General features: G+C 49.1%; 1 protein-coding gene across 5 annotated transcripts in view; it reads right to left on the reverse strand.

Annotated features, from left to right (window-relative positions):
- The window catches only part of LOC147156229 (glutamate receptor ionotropic, delta-1-like), a 61,014-nt gene that overhangs the window by 24,936 nt on the left and 11,842 nt on the right, over positions 1-24,236 (reverse strand). For 4 of the 5 annotated variants that reach the window (XM_086064160.1, XM_086064158.1, XM_086064157.1 and 1 more), the window contains exons 3-4: positions 7,422-7,709; positions 1,058-1,263 (exon numbers count right to left, since the gene is read on the reverse strand). In XM_086064160.1, coding sequence (XP_085920286.1) covers positions 1,058-1,263; positions 7,422-7,709 — 494 coding nt within the window. The remainder of the gene's footprint in view (positions 1-1,057; positions 1,264-7,421; positions 7,710-24,236) is intronic. The other variant, XM_086064159.1, reaches the window with a different exon arrangement.

The following is a 24,236-nucleotide window of genomic DNA, read 5'->3' on the forward strand; positions in this document are numbered from 1 at the left end:
CGTGCGTGCGAGCGTGCGCGGGCGCGCGTGTTAGCCAGCGAGCGTGCGCGGGCCAGGCTAAAAACGCGGCAGGTCTGCAGCCGATAACTCAACTTGATGTGCGTGTGCGTGTGCGTGTGCGTGTGTGACAGCAGGTGTGCAAACACGAGGCAGTCATGTGACTAATAGTGCGCGTGCGCGAGGTGGCGGTGGAGCACGTGGATCGGCGTGTGGAAATGTTTATCTGCACGGCGCTGTGAAAACATCTGCTTTTAATCCGTTTTTAATCCGCTTTGAATCTGATTTTGGTGTTTTTGTGTTTTTGTGTTTTTGTGTTTTTGGTTGTCGTGTTGAGCTTTGCCAGAAAGCCGACATGATGCCGCGTAACAGACCAGATGATGGACAGTCGCATGCTTGGGTAGGAACAAGCGACGTTCAATATCACCTTCTTTTTTCAGACCGACACAAGTACGAGTACTCGAGTCTTGAGTATTCACCGATACTAAACACCAATACAACTAATGGCCCAAAACAATGACAGAAAATGCTCATCTGTCATACAAAAATTACTTTAGTTCCCAAACAGCCACAAGAGGGCAGCCGATGCTGGCATCGGCTGCTGTCGTGAGTACGATACCTTGAAATAAGGCCGGTTATACCGATACCTGGTATCGATACTCGAAATAAAAATGCTATAAAATAACCCAAACTAAATGTGTTTACATCTCACATTTACAAAAAAATCAACTGTAAATGTAGCGAAAATATCCTTTGTTTTGGATTTAAGCGTTGCTACCTGAAAAAAATGAGCAAAAGTCGTAATTCCTACATAATATTTTCACTGACCTTTTTTTAAATTATTACTATTATCTCGCGCTCCAAAAATACTACATATATATTTTATATTATAGATGATTTTTAACAAAATGTGAGCTAATGAACCCCAAAATTTAATGAATGTAAAAAAAAAATTTTAAGAAAAAAAACGTCCCAAAAAAATACAAAGAAATGAAAAGCGTCCAAATGTCCCTCGTTGAGCAAAAGTGCGTCGTTAGCATGTTGCGCGCTCGCGTCCCACCTGCTGCACGAAGGTGTGCGCGGAGTGCGGGCTGAGCAGCAAGATGGCGCGGCGCAGCGTGTCGCGGTATCGGTTGAGCTCCTCCGTCCTCATGGACGTGAACAGGTCGCTGAACACCCGACTGATGTTCTTGTCCACGCGCTGCAGGGACACGTCCAGACCTTCTCGGCACGAGCGGTCCAGGAAGCCCTGCAGACCTCGCATATCTGAAACGCACGCGAGACACAAGACGTTATTCACTCTTTCATTCCTTGATTCATGCGCATTCAGCCGTTATTCAAGCCCGGTTGTTGCTTTCGTTGAGACGTGACTCACTTATTCATCCGTCCTTGATGAATCCATCCATGACTCGATCGCGCCTCCGTTCATCCGGCACGCAACCATCAAGTATTCATTGATTCGTTCCTCTTTCATCCATTCAGTTACATTCATTCATTCTGTTCAGCCATTCCTCATTTATTCCTCATTGATTAGTCCGCCCCTCATTACTTCATTAAACCCTTCAGTTATTCATTCACGCATGATTCAAAACATGAATTCATGTGTTCATCTGTGACTCACTCGTTCATCCAAGACCAAGTGATGAATCCACCCGCCGCATTACGTCTTCATTCATACGTGGCTCGATCTTTCATCCATTCATTTGTCACCTGTTGATCATTCAATTTCTTTCATCATGCGTTCATCAAGAAGAATTCATGAATTCATCACCCAGCCAAGTCTTTCCTGGCAGACGTCAAGCGCGCTCAGCAAAAAAGTGCAAGACGTCGCGCAAGTGATGTTGGCGTTGCGCTGCGGCGTCTTTACGTGACGTCGGTCCACGCGGCGTTCCGCTCACGTTGTTGTCGTTGCGTCTCGACAGAACCTCAATCCAATCGGCCGGAGGACCGACGCGACCTTCGACGTGAGAAGGTCACATTTTCATGCTTTCACATTTTGCCGCCTCATTAACAATTCTGCTTCCGAGCTATTGACTGCTTCGCGTTGCCACGGTTACGGCGAAGCGTTATCAACGACGCGCTATGAATGATTCCGAAGTTGCGCTAACGCCGCTCGTGAGCTCGGCGGCACGTCGGCGTGTCGTGACGCCGACGAGGCCAACGTGCAATGAAAGCCTCGCTGGCGAACGGAATGCAAAATGGCCGCCAGCCCGTCGAGGATGGAACGGTCGCCCGTCAATGTCAGGGCACATATAGACAAACTATGGATTGGTCCCCAGCCAGTTATGAGAAACAAAACGTGTCATGTCTGCTCTCATTCAAGGTCGACTGCGAGCCGACAGTGAATGGTCACACTTACGCACACGCGCCGGGAGGGGGAGGGGGAGGGGCCACATTCAGGCCCCTCACCGGCTGTTGTCCTAATCCCGAGTCTCAAGCGACCATTCGTCGACTTAATGGCGCACCTGTGCTCCAGCATGACAAACGCAAACATCCGTGACGACGTACTTCCTGACGGCAAAGTAACGAAACGAGATGACGAGTTTCTTCATCAGACGTCGACAAACTCGCTGAATATAAAAATGACAGCTGAACTTTTATCGGAGTGCATTTTTAACAGTAATGTTTAAGAATGAAGGTTTTATTCAACCATAAAATAAAAAACGCCTTTTTCAATTCCACATAATTGTTTTTCTACATGAAAAAAAACTTTTATGGATTTTACTGAACATAAATGGTCTACTTATGATTTAAATTGTCGTTCGAGACTCGACATAATATTACAAAAGCGTCTCACATATGGAACTGTTAATACTGTAATGGCAAAACGTAACATTTATAGTGCAGGCTTTATTGTTTATAAGTAAAAATAATAATAATAATCAGGGAGCAATTTTATCATCGGCGCTCGCAGCCCGAGGTTCGCATTCAAACAAGATGGCTGCATGGTTAAGAAGCACTTATTTGGACAAATGATCTGGCAATTATGTGGTGGTGCGTTCAGGGCCGCCTTATCGTCGTCCGTCTGGTGGTGCATTCAGGGCTTTCTATCGGCTCAGTAAGGGGCGGAGCGCATTCAGAAGGCACGAATCATCTTCTGTTTGGCAAATTAGCGGCGGTGCGTTCAGGACCCTCGAGTAATTGTGTCTGACAAACATGCGGTGGTGCGTTCAGGATCATTTATTGTGCTTTCTCTGGAAAGGAAGTGGAGGTGCATCCATGGTCCTCTTATTTTCCTCTGTCTGCTGAGTAAATGGCGCTGCATTCAGGGCCCACTTATCATCCTAAATCTGGACAGTATGTAATGATGCGTTCAGGGCCCTTTAATTGTTTGCTATCTGGCTAGAGAGTGACGGTGCATTCAGGACCTTTTAGTAAGCCTCTGTGGTGAGTAGGTGGCGGTGCCTTTAGGACATTTATCTGCAAAGTAAATAGTGGTGCCTTCAGGGCCTTCTTATTGGAAAGGAAGAGGCGGTGCGTTCAGGGCCCTTCGACTGTCCCCTGTCTGGCAAGTGAGTGATGATGTGTTCAGGGTCCACTTATCGTCCTCAACCGGGCCAGGATTTAATGGTGCGAGTGCAAGTAAGTGGTGGTGCGTTCAGGTCCCACTTATCCTCCTCCATCTGACAGGGAAGGAATGAAGGTTCGGATCCGGGGTTCCGCCCCGAAAAGCTTGTTCACGTCGGGTTTGCTTCTCAGTGGCGAGCGAGCCGATTCGACGGCCGTCGCCTGTCAATCAAACTGCTCGCCGCCGAGACGCTCACGGAAAGTTTTCAGCGAGGGGCGCCCGCACGCTGTTGATGGGCCGGCCGTGGTCACAAAATGGCTGCCAGTCGCACCTCCAACGTACGTCAACGGCCGCTAATAACGTGCTAGCATGTTGTGCTGTGATGTCACGCGATTGTTGCTCAATGTCGGCCGAGCGCGACGTTGTCCTTGCTATGACATCACAACACCACAGCTACGACATTGCGAGCTACGACGGTGCTCTCTAACGCCCACGTGGTGTGAAGGTTCAACTTCCCTGACTGAGACCAATTCAATTGCAATTGTGCTTGTTGGCTCAAACCCGCTAAAACCTTTTCGCACGCACGCACGCAATCAATTGTCTCTTTGGTCCAAAGCACAATTAGGCACGAATGACCTGCGTGAACTTTAGCGTCAGGTGTGTTTGCGGCGGCTCGTAAAGCGTAAAACATTCAATTAAAAGGTCAGCGCCGTAAAGCAGATTGGCGGCGCGCTCCACTGGAGACCTTCCTGATAAGTCACGCGCCGGATTTGGCGCGGCGCTTCCCGCAAGGGCGCGGCGCGGCGAGGACACGAGAAAACGCTCTCGCACGAAAAGCTACACGAGAGAGCAAAACAACGAGGCAGCGTGTTGATTGGCGGATGGACAACGGACGCTTCCTCAACTGATGATTATTAAAGAATGTGCAAAGCGACAAACTTTTGGGGACGCGAAAGGACCGTAAACATTCCTTGACAATAATATCTCGTATGCGACCGAAACACGACATCGCGATCAATACGACATTTGCGGAATATGAATTATCAAGCAAAATGCAGCCGTCGCCTGAAGATGACATCACTGTTGCTCAGGCAACCACCAATCGGAGCTCACCCTGTTTTCTGAAGCTGCGCTGTGATTGGTTGGTACCTGGCACCAAAATGGCCGCCGCCCGAGATGGAGAAAAACGGCTGGATTTTGCCGCTTAACTCGTATTCCACTCACGCGACATGAAATGAAATTTGCATATTTCGACGCGTGGGAATGCGTCGAACGCGTTATTGTCAAAAAGACGTTTTCGGGTTGACTTGCCCTCTAAAATGTTGCGGGTTGACCAGGAACAAGTCGACATTGAACAACTTGAGGGCGCAGATGTGCCTCGTCGACGTCGAGACGAGGAGCGCGTTGACGTCCGCTAGCTCGCAATCGACTCAACATGATTAGCAACATCGCTAGCGTCGCTGAGCTCAGGCAGTCTTTGCCATCTTGGGTTGACATTTTGGTCTTGAAAAAAGGAAAACCAAATGACGACAAGATTTTTGAACCATAACCCAACGATGGGTCAAAAATGGACCGATCCGCTACTTTGAGTCAATCAATGGCTCTCCTTTTTTTTAGTGCAAATATTGGTCAGATCCTTTACTTGGGTCCAAAAAATGGGTCATTTTGTATAAAACAAAAATTGGCAGAAAATGGGTTCAAATTTTTCATCCATAATTGGGTTACTTTTGACTTTTTCCCCCCCAGAAATATCCCGGCACACAAATATAGATATATAAAGTCGACTGCTTCTTCTCTTTTGTGAATTGTGAGCACCTTGGAGAGCATCGAACCAGCATCTCTCCAACCCCGCCATCAATAACGGCTAACGCACACGTGAACTGGCTGCCGGGCTTCAATTAAGGCCAACGTGCCGCTAATTGACTTCCTGTCTCCTCCGCAGTCGTCACCTTGAGCGCCGCGCGACACGAAAGGCGAGCGAGAGCCCGGCGAGGCCATCGGGACTTCCGTCGCCATCCATCGCCATCCATCGCCACTCGTCCCCATCAACGCGCGTTAGCCTGACGCTACGTCAGGCTAATGCGCGGAATACATTTATGAAGACGTAGCGTGGCTCCGTCTCACCCGCGCAGCCTGACTCTGGTTTCAAGGAAGGCGGGACGCGCTTTTGTTGCGCACACAAACATGAAAACACGCGAGCGGCGGCTAACAAATGTGTTTGAAGGCGAAAAGACAGAAAGAGCGAGTCGAGTCTCGTGAGTGGTCGCTCCATTTCAAGCAAAACGCTTCGTTCCAGCGCAGAATCGGGGAATCGCTCACAGCCCAACGCTGACAAGGACGTCCGTCCCCCCAAATTCAGAAAAGCCGGCCCACTCGGAACGCCATCCGTTTGCTCCGTTAGCTCGTTTGCTTTTGCAAGCTTCAACGCAATCAGATCTTGAACAGCCTCAACTAACTCGCGCAACTCGACACATTGTTACTCCCAACTAACTCTACTGACAACGACAACGTGATTGACGATTGGTTTGCTCTGGTATGTTCGGTATCGGTAATTAGCACACTTTGTAGCGTTTGTAGCGCTAGCCTCGCTTGTTATTGCATTAGTGGGGGTCAGAGGTCAAAAGGGGCCCCCTACGGACCCCGATCATGGATGGCATCTGTGCGGTGTATTGATCTCCAATCGCTGGATCAACCCATCGAAATTCCTCACCAGGAAAAACTCACCGCGAATATTCTTGGATTAGCACGGCACCAAAAAAAGGATAATAATAAAGCGGAGAGCGATTTCCGCTGGTCCTTCATTTTCAGTTTGGCAAAAGTATTCCAGTTTGCAGAAAAAGCAACTCTTCAACTATTTTTCAAGGAGAATTACAAAACGGCGGCACGCATTCATGCTAGCTAACAAGAATCGCAGCGAGAGAGTTGCTAGCGCACAAAATGTTTACTAGCGCATCCGGGCAACATTTGAACATTTTTGTAGCGAAATAAAGTCAACCAAATTTTGGGACAACTTGTCCAGGACGATGAGCAGCAACACAATCAGATCGCCAACAAGTCCAAAGGTCACTTGGACACGAAGTTACTCACGACTAAGTCTACCAACTAACTCTACCTTGTCTACACGAAGTTACTCACGACTAAAACTTCTGTAACATTCTCTTTTAAATGACTTTATGGAAAATACAAATACAAAAAAAGAGAATCAAACCCAAAATCAAGAACGTGCACGGCCGCTAGCTTTAGATGTGCTTGTGGCGAGTGACCAACCCCCAACACCCAACCGCCCCCCCCCCACCGACTTCACCCCCATGCGACCCCCCGAGCCCACATCAGTGTGTCTATGGCGTCCCCAGGGTTGTGAGTGACAGCTGATGAAAGGCGCTTTTCCCAGAGTGCATTGCAGCGTGTCCATGTGTGAGATTTCCCGTGTCACGCTCAGCCGAGCCTTGCGCTATGCGAGCGTGTGTGCGTGTGTGTGTGTTTGTGTGTGTGAGCTAACCCGTTAGCTGCTGCGCTACGTCCTCAATCTGGGCGCCTTCATGCGGACGCGCCATTGTTGTCCGCATCGATCCCGCTCGGAGATCCATGCGGCCCCGCGTGATTTCCGTTACGATTTCCCGCTGCTAAGCTTTTTTCCCCCCAACAAAGACTTTGCGCCGCAAATGGGAAAAGTGAGCAGCGGGAATCCGTCAGCGGCCTGCGAGGGAAGCTAGCAAACGTTCACGGCGAGCGCGGTTAGCTTCTCTTCTGCTCGCGTACCGGCGTCAACGGGACTCCATGAGTTGATTACGCGCCGCTCAGCGGACCGAAGATGTCAACGAGACACGATTGTAACTCACCCGCCATATTTGTCCGCCCACGAACCGGCGCGATGGCGTCGACGCGCTATTGAGTGGCGTTTGTTTGCGCGGCGTACCGTACTCGATGTCGTAGAAGACGATGAACTTCTGCCAGCGCAGCTCGTCCACCAGCGTCAGCATGACGTCGTTGAGGCGCACGGGCGGGCGCGCCGCCAGCGTGTAGCCGCCGCGACCTCCGGGGCTGGGGTTGAGCTGGCAGGCGGTCCTGGGCGAGCCGCCGCCGCTCCTCTGGACGTGCAAGTGCGGGATGTGCATGGCGTCCGTCAGCGACTGCAGCGCGCTGGCCGAGGCGCATCCCGTGGACGTCACCAGCGCCAGGATGCCTTGGTTCATCAGCTCGCAGGCTGCAAGCCAACAAAACACGCACACACGCGAGCTCACGTCAAAAGGTACCATTTCAAGTGTGACGCTTCGATGTCTTGCGTTTGCCGCCGTGCTCGGCCGGCGCCGAAATGATTTTCTAAAAACTGAAAGTCAGAATGGAATAAAGAAGTCATGCAATGTCAGCGTTACATGACTTTATTCCGCGTTGGCCTGCAGAAATGGCGGCGACGGTGACCGCGGCACGCCGAAAGCGTTTCCGCCCTCCGACCTCGTTTGTTCATCTGCGGCCGACGGGTTCTCGATCCCTCGGCCGCTTGACTGCGCCGTCCGTCGTTCCGCTCGTACCGCAGGACGCCGTCGGCCAATCAAGCATCAAGCGGTTCATCTGGGATCGTAATCGACACGCCGCCCGCTTATTGCGCCGCGTGTCGGCTTCGGGTCAAAGTCGGACGGCAAAAACTCGTCATCGATCCGATTGTTGTTTGCAAGAGAACGAAGCAACGGCGAACCGCAGGCAGAAAGTTCACATCCCAAAACAAAGAGGCTAACGATCGTCCGCCGTCGTGTGATTGGCTGCGGGGGGGGAAGCCATTAAATAATAAATAAGAGGGTCGGGTGACGGGACGAATCGATCCGAGCCTCTGCCGAGACCAAGCGTCGCCGCGACTTCAACAACTTGAATGAGTTCTTCTCACGCGTTCCCGTTCAATGATCGTGACATCATCGCAGCACGATGACATCATCGTATCGTCCTTACGTTGACATATTGTTCACATTACGAGATCATGTTCAAGGATCATATTGTCGGCGGGTCCTTTGCGGGCCCCCTCGGGGGTCTCGCCTCTCCATCGCAAAAAGACAGAAAGTAACCATGACGGAGGACGAACCTCAGCGGAAGGTAAAGAGCAGGACACGACGGGATCACGAGGAGAGATGAGAAAAAGAGGAGGCGGCTTACAGAAGCGTCGAAGATCGGCGATGAAGATGAACGACGAGGAGGACGAGGATGACGGCAGCGGCGGGTCGCCTGCACGAGGGAGACAAATGATGGACAAGATGGTGATCAAGAGGACAGATGCACTGAGGAGGAGGAGAAGGGCAGGTGATGAGGAAGAGTTGCCATGGAGATGACCTGCAGAGGTCAGAGCAGGAAGGAAAGCAGAAGAAGAAAAAAACGAGGAAGATGAAGGAAGAAGAAGAAGAGGAAGGAAAAGAAAAGTCACCTGTCCTCCACTTTTGACGAGTTGCGATTGGCAGACACTTCAGCCCACATAAAGGATGATGACCTCCCCAAAAACTCGACCCGGAACCCGTCCGGACCGGAGGCTGCCCGCTCGGCCCCGGCGGCAAAGTGACGCTCGCCACATTAGCCGCACGGCACGCTAACACGACAACAGGAAGCGACGCAACCTCGGCCGACCGATCCTTTGCTTGCCTTTGCTGCTCTTTCGCAGTTGGCGACCAATCACGCACCGACCGCTTCTGGCCACAATCGTTCAAGGTGGCCTTGGATGATTTCAATAGAAGTGGATGATTTCACTTGTTGCTATCCAATTGATGACATGGATTTGTCTGGATTCTTTCCGTTTGGATCATTCAAGTGATCTGGATTCTTTCAATTGTGTTAACTTGATTCTGATTTCAATTTGCGTATTTCATACGAGATGATCCATTTCTATTTCTCGATTTACTTCATCTGGATGATTTCCATTTCCAAATTCCGCGTCCTCCTCACTTTCCTCCCTCCCACTCTGGAATGTGCCCGGGACAAGCGAAGAGTGCCGGCGTCCCGGCGGACGAGCGCGCCGGCTCTCGCGGGACGGCTCGCGTGGCGTCCGCTCGCGAAGGCGCCAACTCGCCGGCGGCGGCGGGTGAGAATGGAATGAAAGACGCCGCCGATGTGTGCGTTGTCAAGTGTCAGGAGTTTTCATGTTTTAAATATGAGACGCAAGACAACCTGCAACCTGCACACGCGCTTTCATGTCTTGGACCCGCGCTCATTGAAGGACATCAAATGATATCCTGCCGTCTGCGAATCTCAGCCGGATACGAGGAGCCCCTTTTGAAAAATTCATGCACGGAGTTCTGCCGCGTGAAACTTTTTCTCTGCGACCCGAGCGCGGGTTCCAATTGAAATGTTGCCTTAACGAGCTTCCCGATTGTGGACGGGCAAAAACGTCTCGCTTTCAAGGAAATCCCCTTCCGATGCATCCTCTCCTTTTTCCGGGCGTCGTTCCAACAACACATAGAAATTATTTAGAATGAAATTCATATGAGATTTGAAAAATAGGAACTTAGAATCCAAAGGACGAAATATTGAAATGCTTTGACTTTTTTCTGATCTTCGCCCATCACAGAAGTAAAAAAGAAAAAGAGAAGAAAGAATCCGGTTGTGTGCAAAACAACGTGATGTGGTTTCTACTTTTGGGAGGTCATTGAGAGAATAAAAGAGGACCTAACCATGAGCCTTGTAGTACACCTTTAATTCAATCAAGTGCAGAAATGATAATAATGACATCAGATACGTCCATCGAAATGGAGATCCGGTCTATTGAAATCAACGGTTGAAACGTAAAATAGCATGAAATAAATGCAAATTTTCTATTATCCGTTTTGTTCTTAAAATACAGACAATATCATGACATCAAATAAATAAATGAAATTAAAATCAAAAATCAAGTGGGCCCAATCCAAACATCTGAAATGTGTCCGATGCCTTCACTTCTTCATCGGAAAGCGCCCACGAGAGGGCGCCGAGGAGTACCAATACGTTGCAGTAAGTTCGAGTATCAACTTGATACCATACTTGGTATCGGTACACGCTCATCCACAATCATCACCTCCATTCCAATCAAAAACAGCGCTGGTGCAAGACGGTCAGGAGTCCAAAATCGGGCGTGGGAAGAAAATGAAAATGGACGCCATCTCAAATGTCCATTGTTGATTGGCTCTGCTGTGAAATAAGCCCCTCCCCCCTCTGCTCGATCCGTTGCTGCCGTTTCCCAGCGCGCGCACGCACGCACACATGAATGGAGAGCGCCGTAAATATTGGAACGCGGAGGCCATTAAACACAACACGGACGCGCTCGACGGGTGCGTTTGTTTTGCAGCAAACGCAGGAAGCAGAAAAAAAGAAAAGAAGAAGTTTTTTTTTTTCCAGTGCTCGCAGCATGCAAACAACAAGTGGCGGGAAACAAAACAGTTGGACGCTCGTTGAGAGGACAAAAACAGGAAAAGGAAATCAAAGCAAATAAAAGCTTCCTCACACATTCAAACTTGTAAACATCACACGCTGGCCTTTAACGCAATCTCATCATTGGCGACAGCGGAATGCAATCACAAAGGGGTCAAAGGTCACACAGGTGACGGTGTCGCTCATGCTGGCTGACGTTGCCGTTATTCGTGCATCACGCGAGCTTTTCTTTGCGTGTTTCCGTGACAACGGCGACACTCGGCCGCCATTTGATGGAAACCATTTTTCTCGTCCGTCAACGTGCGCGCGTGCGGCGGGCGGCGTGTCGGCTCGACGCGGGCGCGACTGACGCGGGTCACGTGATCTTTCTGCTCTGATGTGTTGACGAGGAGCAGCGGGTGAAAAATATCAAACCTAAATGAGCCGAGATGATGAATTTGCTGACGGAATTTGCTCGAGAAGCTTTTCGTGGCTTTTCGTGGCTTTTCTGCTCCTCAATTTTTCAACTGTGGGAAGAAAAACGAAGAACTTCCAAGACAGACTTTTGAAAATGGATGTTTTGATTGTTTGGTTTATGTTGATCGCTGCCTGAAATAATGAAGATGTGTTCCCACCTGAAACTCGAACCCGCATCTCCTGACGGCGAGGCAGACGTGCCGACCGCTAGCGCACCGTTTCAAAGTCAACCCGAGTGACGCCAACCCATAAAAATGCCGCCTTGTTCCTCAAGAACTACTTCCGAATGACGCCGAGCGTGCGTCTTGATCGTCCGTCTTAACGTCAGAAAACTTCACTTCCCGTTTTCGCTTTTTTTTTTTTTTCCAGGCGCAAAAGTGGCGCATGTTGCTGATTTTGGGCTTCAGTGAAGCAGCAAACAGCTCAAGTCCCGACGCGCGGCAACAACAAACACGCACGCGCGCACACGCGCGCACACGCGCACACACAGCGTACTCGTCGGCAGTCAATGCGGAGGCGCATCCGCAAACAATGAACTGTTCGCTTCCCGCCGCAGTCGCGGTCGAGGTTCGCATCACACGGGAACAAAAACAACATTCAGATGTGTGATTTTTTTATTTTGTGGGCGGCTGAACAGATTCGGAGCCGGCGGCGCTCGCAAAGTTTGTCACATTTGCTGGCGTCTCCGAGCAGCTGCTGGAGGCCATCGTCATCATCATCATCATCTTCATCACCACATCATCTTCATCATCGTCATAATTGGGGATGACGCGCCGCCTTCTTTTGGAACTTTGTCGCCCGTTTGAGCGTTCGGATGCCGCGGGAAATATGCAAATGAGGGAGCGGACGACTTACAGTGTTGCCGTCATTTTCCCGCAACGTGAACTTGTTGTAAAAAATCCCCATCGAAGATAAGGACTGATAAAAAGCAGTTACAGGAAGGAAGCAAATGTGACGGCGAGCGGCGTCCGGTCGTCACGCATAAAAAATGGTCGTCGGCAGGTGCGATTGTCGCAAATGAAACGCGATCGCATCTCCTTTCGATTTGCACTGGCCGGCCGACGGTTCGAACTTGCGGATTGATTGCTTCATTCAGGGGTTCTTTATAGCAGAATAACGGATGAGCATAAACAAATGATCAATTGTTGCGGATCATTTCTGTGAAGAGAAAAATGGCGTTTTTTGAACCGTTGTCTGAAAACATCTTGGGCGTAATCGCAGTCGGGATTTTGACTCGACGACGCGACTTCCGCTCAAGACAACAACATTTTACACACACGACACTTTCAATAGTTTGCATTTAAATCGTGTCTGAAATATAAACGATTCTCTTTTGAGCACTGATGACATCATAAAAAGTAAAAAAAAAATGAATACAAATCCATTTTGGAGATATGTGCATGAAAATGTGGCATTACAAAAATCATGTTTATTTATGATTATTATTGTTATTATTTATGTTATAGCTGACCATTTTTGTAATAAGTAACATTACTTTAAGCGCCCTCTTCAGGTCAGAAGCTGCATCGAAGCCTTCTGTATGCTCTAGCATAAAAAAAACATAATAATAAAAACATATAAATACGTTTTTGGGAGCAAATGAGTTCATAAAATGTTGTTTTAAAAAAGGTTTGAATTTTTTGAACCCTTAACGTTACAACGTTTACAATGTTTAAGATATGAAGGATAGGTTGAAGGTTTGACTGGTTTCGTGACTTTGGGCTTTTGCATTTTGTTTTATATTTTTGCAACAGGGAGAGAAAGTGGCAAAGATCGGCCATTTCTTTTTCTTATGTTGGAATGCGGCAAAGTCAAACAAAAGATGTTTGCCGATGATTCTTTTTTTTCTGCCGATGAATTATTCCGGATCCACTTTAAGCGTCATTCTCGGCTCAGCCGTTGCCGGAGTCGTTTTGCCGAGCCCGCCGCTTTGCCAAAGGACGGCGCCAAAGCGATCCGACCCTCTCGTGCCGGCCATTTGTGGGCCGCGAGCGCGTGCCGGAGCATCACTCGACCCGACTGACGCCCACGCCGCCGCCGCCGCCTCTGCCGGCGCCTCTGCCGGCGTAATTGGCCTTCTATCCACTCGGGTCGAGCAGCTAATGGGCCGCCCGCCGGCACATTACGGAGCGCGCCGCGTGGCCCTCGACGAGAGGCCCTCCTTGACCGCCATGATGATGAGGGCCGGCGTACGCGGCGTACGCGGCCTCCGCGCGGGCGCCGCTTCAGATGGTTCGCAGGTGGAGGCGATGAGAAAAACATCCGCCGGCCACTTGATGTTTTGTGCCGTTACGCTCGTCAACGGCCGCAGGGCAGCGGCTGCATTTCAATGGCTGCCAGTTATGCGGGGGGGGCGGGGGGGGGGGGGGGACGCAACAGACTGGTTGCCAGTCAAAGGGTCGACACCAGCGACTGCTGGAGGGGCCACCATTTTGCACCACTGCTACTGGGGGGCCACATCGGGCCACGCGCTTCCTAAGCAGATGAAAATGAATGCGATCTTCGACACGGACAAAATACTTTCATATATTTCATTATTCATAATACATTTTTCCTACAACAAAATAAGTACTTTTTTTTTGTGGTGAAAGGTGATATTACAACTTCTCAGTTTGGCACCAATGAATTTGCAAATCCATCTTTTCTGGGACCCCCCCCCCCCCCCCTTTAGCCCCAATTTTTCATGAAAAAAATATATATTTAAAGTTTATCTGCATTCATTAAAGGATCTTTGTTCAGTATGTGACTTTTTTACTCGCAACTGCCACCTCTGGCCCAAAACGCAACTGCAGCATCTGTGGTGCTCCGGTCGATAAGGAGAAAGCGGAGACTGTTGGATCAGAACCAGCAACCCCCAACCCACTTCAATTCCACTTTCCAAACAGAAAGAAGGCAGCCGACTAAGAACCAAAAACACGTTTGCGACTTTGCTGGACAGGTGTGCGTGCGTGCGTGCGTGCGTGCGTGCGCGCGCGTCCATAATGGATGAAGTCGCAGCCGCGGCGAGCAGAACAAGCTCAACTGGACTCATTTCAAAACGCCTCCAACGCTGCTATTTATACTCGGAGCTGGAAGGACGTCAGGAGCAGCAGGAGGAGGAAGAGGAGGAGGAAGAGGAAGAGGAGGAGGAGGAGGAGGAGGAGGAGGACACTTGTCGCGCTACGGAGCTCAGGATTAGCGTTGCGCATTTCGTACGCGAGCGCAAGAACTCCGCATTTTATTTAGCGCGTACCTTCAACGTTGTGCGTTTATTGACGATGGCTCATTTCCCTTCGCTCGTCCATGGTGAGTTCTGCTGTACGTTAGCATGAAGCTAGTGGACTTTTGTTTTAGAATTTGCCGACGAGCTTCATGCTAACACGTCGTGGGAATGCCGTAGCATCGATCGTGTTGGATGTCAAGACAAAAAGTGGACAAACTCCGTGACAATCCTCACAGGCACATCTTCTTTATCTGCTCGGACAGCGTCTCGCTGCGTCACAGGACAGTTGAGAAACGCTTTGCATGGCTGAACTGCTCCACTGCCCCCAGTGGCCAGGATGAGTACACCAGAAGGAGCAGGACAACAAATGGAAGCATTATTGAAGGCATTTTACTTCTTGTGAAAAATCTTACCAAACTTATTTGACACTTTATTTGAAGAATCTTATCAATTTTGTTCATTTCATCGGCAGAAATATTTTGTCCCGAAATGAGGAACGAAAATTGTAATGAGTCTGAATTGACTTGATAAGATCTTAAAAAAAAAAAGTCTCAACTGCCAGATGACGACTGACGGGTTTTGAACTCCATCACACGTGCCGGTTCTGACCCGGGCTCACCGTTGACGTGACCAGGCGGGACGGGTTCGAGTCCCGTTGCAACAAGAAACATTTCATTGGCAAAGTCACAAAAGCAGAAACGTGCGTTTTGCGTTGGCGCTCCACTGCGGCTTCCCGCATCAAAGCTTTCGCTCGCTCGCTTTCGCTCGCTCGTCTTCTCCGTCTCGGCCGGTTGATTCCCGCCTGACGCTCGTTAATCGGTGGCAGGCGCCGATAAGGAGAAACGCGGCGCCGATCGGCGGTCTCGCGCGGCCGCTTCCCCGGAACATCCCGCTATCCTATCGCGCTTGACGCGATGCGTTCACGGGCCGCGGTTATTTGCGGGCTCCGGCCGGCCCGACGCGTTCCGCCATGCGGCGCTTTTCCCGCCTGTGGCTCATGGAGGCGGATCGACGGCGATTCAACGGAGCGGACCTCTTCAGCCGCCGCCGAGGTCGCCCGGTTCACTCCCGCGCCGCGCGATCCGACCGGCGTGGAACGTTTACGAGCGCCAGCGGATGCCGGCCCACGCAAAACAAACGACACGAGCGACGGACGCGCTCTAATGGCTGCCTTCAAAATAAACAAGTATTTGGAGTGTGGGAAGCTCGCGCCGGTCCCTGAAGAAACCGGGCCGCAACTCGCCTCCATCTTGACAGCAGTTTGGCAAAGAACCAGGCTGGAAATTCACCCTGGAAATGGCTGCCTCCACCTAAAATGGCCGACTTTTGTGCTTTTTTCGGGTGTGACGGCAAATTTGCTTAAACCGGCAAAGTCGGCTCTTTTGATTTGTTTCCAATTTTGAAGGCTCGCGTTTCTAATTTGTTACGACGCATTTGGGAGGTTGTGAATCTTTTTGCTTTTTGGATCCTATCAAATAAATCATATATATTTATTGGTGCGCTTGTTGGTGATCCCGCAGGCTTCGATTGGGATCTGCCCAACCGTCACTCCACAAGGTGTTTCGGTGGGCTGCCTCGTTTGCCTCCTCGTCGTTCACGTCGTCTCTCTCGCTTTCCGCGGCGCCGGCGGCCCACAATGCACCTGGGCGGAGGCGCCGCCTCGCTGGGGGTCGCTCGGGATCGCTCGGGATCGCTCGGGATCGCTCGGGTTCGATGGCCGCGCCGTTTGTGCCACCTTTGATTTCGATGCTCGCAGGCCAGAAGCACAACAGACAAAAGACGCTCTCGCAGGAACACTCGGAGACAAAGAAAGAAAATCTCTCTCACACAAACAAATCCAATCTCACTATCTTGCTCTCACACACACAAATTCTCTCTCTCACATTTACATGCACTCACACACAGCAGGCTGGATGGCAGCCATCAACAGGGCAAAGACTTGTCGGACAATTTGTCCACTGCAGGGGGTCAGCATATCTGCATACTGCGCCACAGTGACTCTCACACGCGCGCACGCACGCGCTCACGCACGCACGCACGCGCGCGCACTCAGCCGACTGCAGCAAAAAGATACGATATCTGTCTGAGCATGTTCTTGATAAGAAGCCGAAATCGGGCTACTACTAAAAATGTCAAATTCTCTTGCTGTTGTTTTGATTGTTTTTCTTCGTTTTTTTTTTCTTGTCTTGTTTTAAAGTTGAGAATCCAAAGAAGAAGCGCGGCCAACTGCCTCGTACGTATTTATGTATTCATGTCCTCTTTTTATTGCTCATCCTGCCGCTGCAGTGGGAAAGATTACGATAGGAAATGTCGAGCGGCTCGCGCGCGCACGCGCGCACGTGCACGTGCGCGCTGCACGCGCTGCAACGAGGGGCTAAAAGTTGGTCCCAATAAAAAAAAAGTGTGACTTGTGTGTGCGTGTCAATGAAGGCGGCCGAGTAGCAGAAAGTTTGACTGTCATCATCATCATCATCTTCATCATCATCATCATCATCATCATCATCATCATCATCATCATCATCATCATCATCATCATCATCATCATCATCATCACTTTTGACTGACGCTGAAGCCTTCATTTGACCCCTCAAACTAATTGACATTAAGGACGCTTATATTAAAATTGTTTACATTACGGATGTCACATCGTTCCAATCTAAGTGAAAACAAGTTACATTGCAGATCAGAAGATTACATTTCAAAATAGTCGTGAAAATGTCTTTCAAATTGCAAATAAAAGAAATCCAATTCAAATCTGTTAACCTGAAAGTCTGACGTTTCCATGACAACGAACGCACGTGGACATGAGAAAAGAAATTCAGGGAGCTCGCTGGACGTCAAGGTTGTTTTCATTTCTTGTGAGCGCGCGTCGCCTTTTGCAAATGCCATTTAGCCACTTAAGCTAATCGCTGACGGCGGCACTTTTATTAGCCGCTCTTCAGTTTTGTCTGCGTAACAAACAGCGAAGGATCTCGCGTGTGCGCGCGTGCGTGCGTGCGTGCGTGTCATCCCGACGCCGCAGCCTGCTAAACGCCCTCATTAATATTCAGAAAATTCGTAGCCTGGAGCTCATGAGCAGACTTTTGACACTAGCCGCTATGCTAAGCGTTACATTGGCGGGGGAAAGTTAGCATCGTGGCAGGCTGTCCAAACGTCCTGATTTTGAGCCTTGGGTCCAAACGTCCTGATTTTGAGCCTTGGGTCCAAACGTCCTGGCCGGCGGATTTCGCCAACCTCATTGTTTTGTCCTGATATTATGCGGGACCCGCTTTTTGTCCTTTTGCCGTCTTGCGCACGTCGATCACACACGCGAGAAACCCAAACGGATTCAGTCACTGTTTCGGTCGTTGTTTTCCAAAATAAAAGCAAATGTTTACAAATGTCAGTCTTCGTATTTTGGAGAGGCTGAAATGGGACGATTTGGACAATTCGAAGTTAAACAACGTCTCCGAACGATTGCTCGATCGTTCAAATAATTGTCAATCAATTTGATCGTCGATCGCTTGTCGATGAATTGCTTCATTTCGGAAGCGTCGGCACAGAACGAAAAAGGTTGCCCGCTTGCTCGCTTGGCGTCGTTGAACTGTCACACAAGATAGCATTTAGCATTAGCGATGACCATGCCCGGCCGTCGGCCATCTTTCATTGACGAAGATGGCCATTACATTGGACGACAATCGTTTTGTACTGAGCCGTCCCGCTTTTTCATTTTGGAAAATCTGCTCACCTGAAGTGGCAGTTGACTAGTGCTAGTAATAGTAGTTAGTAGTTAGTAGTCATGCTATCAGGCCTCAACTTTTGCTCGCATATTACAAGCCATCATAACACTGTCATAATATAGAACGCTGTGTGCGTGCGTGCGTGCGTGCGTGTGCGCGTGCGTGCGCGCATCTCATCTGGTGAACGTCCCTGCAAGCAATCTCACTTTCATTTATTGGCTCGCGCTGGACAACCCGATTGACATTTAACAACGGATCACACGCACACACACAATTTAATCATGGACCTGGCCTCGGTCTAATCCACATCAAAGATAAAATGATGTCTAATGCCGCCACTCGTAAATAACACGCACACGCAAGCAGGTGAGAAAAAAGTGCGTGCGCGCGCGTTGTTGATTATTGACAAGCGAAAGCTTTTAGGAAAGAACGTCACGATGCATAAAATTAAAAAGTAAGGTTTCAAGTTGGAAGACGTGCTAAATAAGTAAATGCGTGCGTGCGTGCGTGCGTGCGTGCGTGCGTGTGCGCTGGCTATATTTAACCGCCACTGACTGACGTCCGCTTTGACGGCGACGCGAGACGACGTGACCCGTCGTGTCGTCGTCTCCCGCCTGTCGCGTTTCTTCTTCGTTGCTCTCGTTGAAAATCTTTTTTTTTTTCAATCTGATCAAAGTCAGCAAAGCCACTTGAAGTTATTTGCGTCGTTGACCAAAAAAGACGACCAGAATAAAAATGGCGTCTTGGATTTGTGAGTGATTTGAAGGCCGCTCGCTCGCCTGCTTTTCTTTTCTTTTCTTTTCTTTTTTGGAAAGCTGATTTTATTTCGGTCCGATTTGTCTTTCATCCTTTTGTTGACTTATTTATGAGCGCGGCGCAGGTGGGCCTCGTGGGGGCGGAGTGACGGGGCACAGGGGACATCAAAACAAAATGGCTCCCCTACATGCGTCTCACTTGACTTTCATGTGGCGCCTTAAAAATCGTCGCAAAACAGCGAGACAAAAATGGACCAAAATATGCAAATGAGCCAGCACGCATTTTGGCGAATAATTACTGCAAAGCTTTTCTGCATAATAGCAACGTGCAGGTATTATTTTTGTCCACTTGGTGTTGCCGTCCTCACATTCGACCTAATGCGTGGCCTGGTGAGTGACGTGGGCGTCAGAGGAGAAAAATGTGCAAAATGATGGCCACTTTTTTTCCCGTATTTTTGTTTCGTTCCGGCTGCCGCTGGTTGTCGTGACGACTCAAGTGGGAAAAAGTCTGGGGAAATGTGTTGCCTTTACGTCCTCCATTTTGTGAATCTTTTCCAATTGGAGTGCAAGAAAGGTGGAAGGACGGATGACATTTGGACATTTGGACATTTGAATTTCATTTGCCGACGCGTCTTTGTGTCTTTGTGTCTTCTCGACACTTCCTGCTTCCAACTTCAAACTTCTTCTTCTTGTCTTCCATTTTTAGCCTCTTTGCACTTGTCAACATCTTCAAGCGCTTGTGGAATATTTCGGGACATTTTTTCCTTTTTTTAATTCAAAGGCAGAGGACGGTTCCGTTTCATTGACGGAAGTCGGGCTTTTGAAAAACACACATCATAATAATTGCATACTTTTGGATGTGTTTAAATTTGCCCCCCCCCCCCAAAAAAAAAATCCCACACCCGAACCTTATCTTAAATCTTGACTAACCCTGGTTTCAAACTCCAATTCTTTTTTCAAACTTCCTGACGCTCGCGTGCATCCAAAACGTTGTCACGAATAAATTAGAAACCTTACTTTGAACCTTTCTTCACGTTGACCTGACAAATTGCGTTCGTCCTTCCTTGACTTGAACATTTTCCTTCCAAGAAACCGAATGGTCGGCATTCGAAGGAGTCATGCTAAGCTAACCGCTAACGGCAGTGCGCTATCGTGACCTTGTCTGTCCGACTTTCGACTCCCTCGAGGAAAGAAACGAGCACCGAAGTTGTTTTTCCCTGCAGACCGTCGTCACGCACGCACGTGCACGCACACGCACGCACACGCACGCACATGCATGTTCATGTAAGTGGAAGAGCTCTTGATCTTCTGCAGTTTTTTGTTTGTTTGTTTTTTTGTCATGAGGGAAAAATATGAAAGTTGAGAGGCTGAAAGGCTGAAAGGACTTCGGGGGAGGCCGGCGGGCTGCTGATAAAACACGCGCGCACACACACACACACATACACGTGCATGTGCACACAAGCATGCTGCATGCATGTGCGTGTATGAGGATGTTCACTGGCTGCTTGCCTTGTTTCGAGATTATCCGCATTCACTGACACCTAAATTGACCGTGTGTGCGTGTGCGCGCGCGCGGTGCGCGCGTGTGTGTGTGTGTGAGCTTTCCAATCTCTGTATGCAGACAAGAGCAATAATAAATTGCAAATTCCTTCTTTCAACTTCCTGGCACACACACACGTACTCGCACACACACACGCACACACACGCACCATCATCAATACACCCCCCCCCCCCCCCCAGTAGGTAATTGGATTTAAAATGAGGAAAAGTCAGGCGATTGATTACAAAGGCCATTAAGTGTTGCAGCGAGCCGATTGGTTGACGGGAGGCTCCCGTGATAAGAAGGCGGCGGCAACAATGGCGGCGGCGGCGGCGGCAAAGTTGCTGGAGGTTCAAACTGAGGACTTTGCAAAACGCTGCAAAGCTTCATCGGCATTTCGCTGCCGTTGCCGTTAGCCTCCTGAAGCTAACAGCGCTAGCTCAATGCTAACATTCAGCAGGAAACACCATTTGCAAAGCTAACAGAACTTAACATATTTTTTAGTTTTTTGTGGGGTTTTGAAGGAGCAAACGTCCGTTTATCATGAAAAACACATACAGACAAATAATGATAAATATATATATTTATATTATAGACTTTTTTTGGACCAATTTTCCCAATACATTGCAATGGGCATAAATATGCAGCTTTTCTCCATTTGCGGCCCAGTACATATTTGTCCATATTTAACATTTTTGTCGTCCATCCTGTTAGGATGCGTGCGTGCGTGCGTGCGTGCGTGCGTGCGTGCGTGCGTGCGTGCGTGCGTGCTGTTGTGTGGCCCCGCCCAGTGGCGGGCGCTGATGAAAAATTGTCATTGCCCCTCCGCCATTGAATTTGCCCACCTTGGTCTTCTTCTTGACTGACACCGTCAATGATCTTGACCGGTGGCCCACTACTGCCCCCACCAGGCTAAGGCATGCAACACTACTGTACGCAAAAGGGATGCCACTTTCTCGTCAGCGCGTTTTCCATCGCATCGTCAATAAAAACAAAAGCGGCAGCTGGCAAACATGACACAAATAAAGTTCAACGCGGTCCGCGTGCGCTCTCAGCCCTCGGACAGGAAAAAAGCGGCGGCGGCGGCGGCCGGCGGGCTAAACGCCGCAGAGGGAAGCCCAGCGCCGTCTTCAAACGCGGCACGCGTCCCGGCAGAGGTCAAAAAGTGCAAGCCAGGCGGGAAAAAAGCTCCCAGCTGGAGTTGGGTAACGAGAGCCGGAGCGTGAAAGACGGAAACGCGCGCACGCGAGCGCGGGAATGCAAAAAGATCGCGTGCCAGTCTTCAACATGTCACACCAGGCATCCAAAATGGCGGGAAAAGCCTGCAGAGTCACAATTTTTTCGGATTTGTTTAAATAAATCATTGAAATTCAATTATTAAAGCAAAAAAGGGAAAGACGACTTCCCGTCCGACTTCAAAGATTCGTTTTAAATAAATCACAATTTGATTCCACATTCATTTGAATTAAAAACGCAACCTTGTGTCTGGACGAACACATTTGTTGGAATCAAATCGAGAAAATGTCATTCATGATATGAACTCCAACTTTGTCAAATAATTCAAATGTTCAAATGATTTTGCGAATTCAACGGTCGCACTTCATTCATCTTTATTCATTTCCTAATAATTTAAATAAAATAAAAAAATCCTTTCAGACTCAAGTCATCGAAATTGACAATAATAAGAAGATCATGGAAGCGTCTCTCAATTCATGCCTCTCAAATAAATTTGATGAAAAATATATTAAAACACAAATGTACTATTTTCATAAAATAAGATTTTCTTCATTTTAGAAAAATCATTCCATTTAAATGCATTTGATTTTTTTCCAACAATGCAACATAAATGGAGTTGAAGTGCTGATGCATGGAAGCTCACTGACCTCAAGTCGTACGGCCTCATTTTGCACTTTTATTTCAACATCCATCATAAGAACTTCACACGAGCGCACGAGATATTTGCAATATTATTGTTATGATGATGATGATGAAGAAAAGTCCAGGTGCTGTTCAAACACACTTTGAGAACAGTGGGCGGTCCATATGCGTTGTAATTTGCATATTTGACCAACATTTACGTCATCGTCTTGCTTGCATTAAAGTGTGTGCGTGCGTGCGTGCGTGCGTGCGTGCGTGTGTGTGTGTGTGTGTGTGTGTTGAGGTGTCAACAGCAGTGAGTTAATGTAAATACATTCATTAGTATTCATGAGCGTGCACACACACACACGCACGCACGCACGCACGCACGCACACGCAGCCCGGCGCACACGCTGGCGAGCCGAGTTGATGATGGCGAGAATAATTGCGAAGTGGATTGTCCGAACGTGGAATGAAAGCAGCTGAAGAGAAAAGAAAACAATCCGTCTTTTTGCTGTCAGCATCACACGCACACTTTTACTTCTTTTTTTAAAATTTCTTTTTCATCTCCAAGTGTTCTGTTCCCTCAGTCCAAGTAAAAAAAAAAAAAAAGACATCAATGAAATGTAGCCCCGTAGCGCAAGAGTTAGCTTTTAGCGTGGTACATTTACCGTCGAGCCGTTAGCGGGCGTTTAGCCTTTAGCATTAGCATTGAATTGAATTGCAGCCTTGTTTGCTCTTTTGCCCGAAGGCGTTTACCTTCCGCGAACTCGTCCCGGCGCACTTTGACGCTCGCTCTTTCCTGTGCGCCGTTAGCCGTTCGCCGTTAGCCACGGCGCTTGAACGGGCTTTTGTCTGCCGGTGGTTATTCAGCCCAACGTACGTCCTTTTCTTCGATCCCTCACACTTTTATCGGCTTTTTCCTTTGCTAGCTTAAATACGTGCCGCGTGTTCTTCTTATCGCGCTGCTGCTGATAAGAAGAACAAAGCGCGATGGCGGCGAGTTCAACGCGGGGAGAAGAAAGAAGGAAAAAAGAGACACGGGCCGCGTTGGGAATCCTTCCACTTTTTCTTGACTTCTTTCTCATACTTTTTTTCATAATCCTGATTTTGTGAAATCAGTCGAAGTGAACGCAAATGAGCGTCAATCCATCCCGATCAATCCATGCCCGGCGCGACCATTCATTTACTTTCGCGCTAACGAGGAAACGGCATCGATTGGCTGCCTTCGACGTGTCTTTGTGGCGGGAAACGCGCGCGCCCGTCACGTCTCGTCTGCACGGGAAAAGAAGATGGCGGCAATGAAGTCAGCATCTTTTTTTCGCGGCGTGTTTGTTCGGATGTCGTTAACTTTGTTTTACGACAAAGCATCGATGAGCAAAACGTCGACAACAGTCCGTTGATTCAAGCAAGAGCGCCGGGACGGGAGCTGGCTTCAGTCAAAAAAATGGTTTCCTTCGAGTCGTTTCGTGCGCGCACAAGCGGCTGAAGGTGCGATTGTGAAAAGAGGTGCGAAAATTCTGCTGTCGGAAGAACGCGCTTTTCATTTGCTGACGAACGCCAGCGCGGCGAACGTTGTCGGACATCAACGGGACTTTGTCGGGAGGTCAAAAGGTTTGCGGGGATTTCAACAGAAGGCGCCGTCGCGGCCGTCGCGGCCGTCGCCGCAGCTTCTTATCTGCTGTCGGCGCATCAAAATCTCTTCAACGGCAACAAGAAGAAGAAAAAAGCAAAGCCGCTTAGCTGGAATAAGAAGAAGCTTTGTTGGGCTTTTCTTTGCTCTTTGGCTTCCGTTCCCGCTAAGCGCTAACATCGTTTCACAAAG

This window comes from Leptonotus elevatus, chromosome 20 (genome assembly GCF_054856555.1).
Source record: "Leptonotus elevatus isolate MCC_2025b chromosome 20, RoL_Lele_1.0, whole genome shotgun sequence".
Classification (NCBI taxonomy): domain Eukaryota; kingdom Metazoa; phylum Chordata; class Actinopteri; order Syngnathiformes; family Syngnathidae; genus Leptonotus; species Leptonotus elevatus.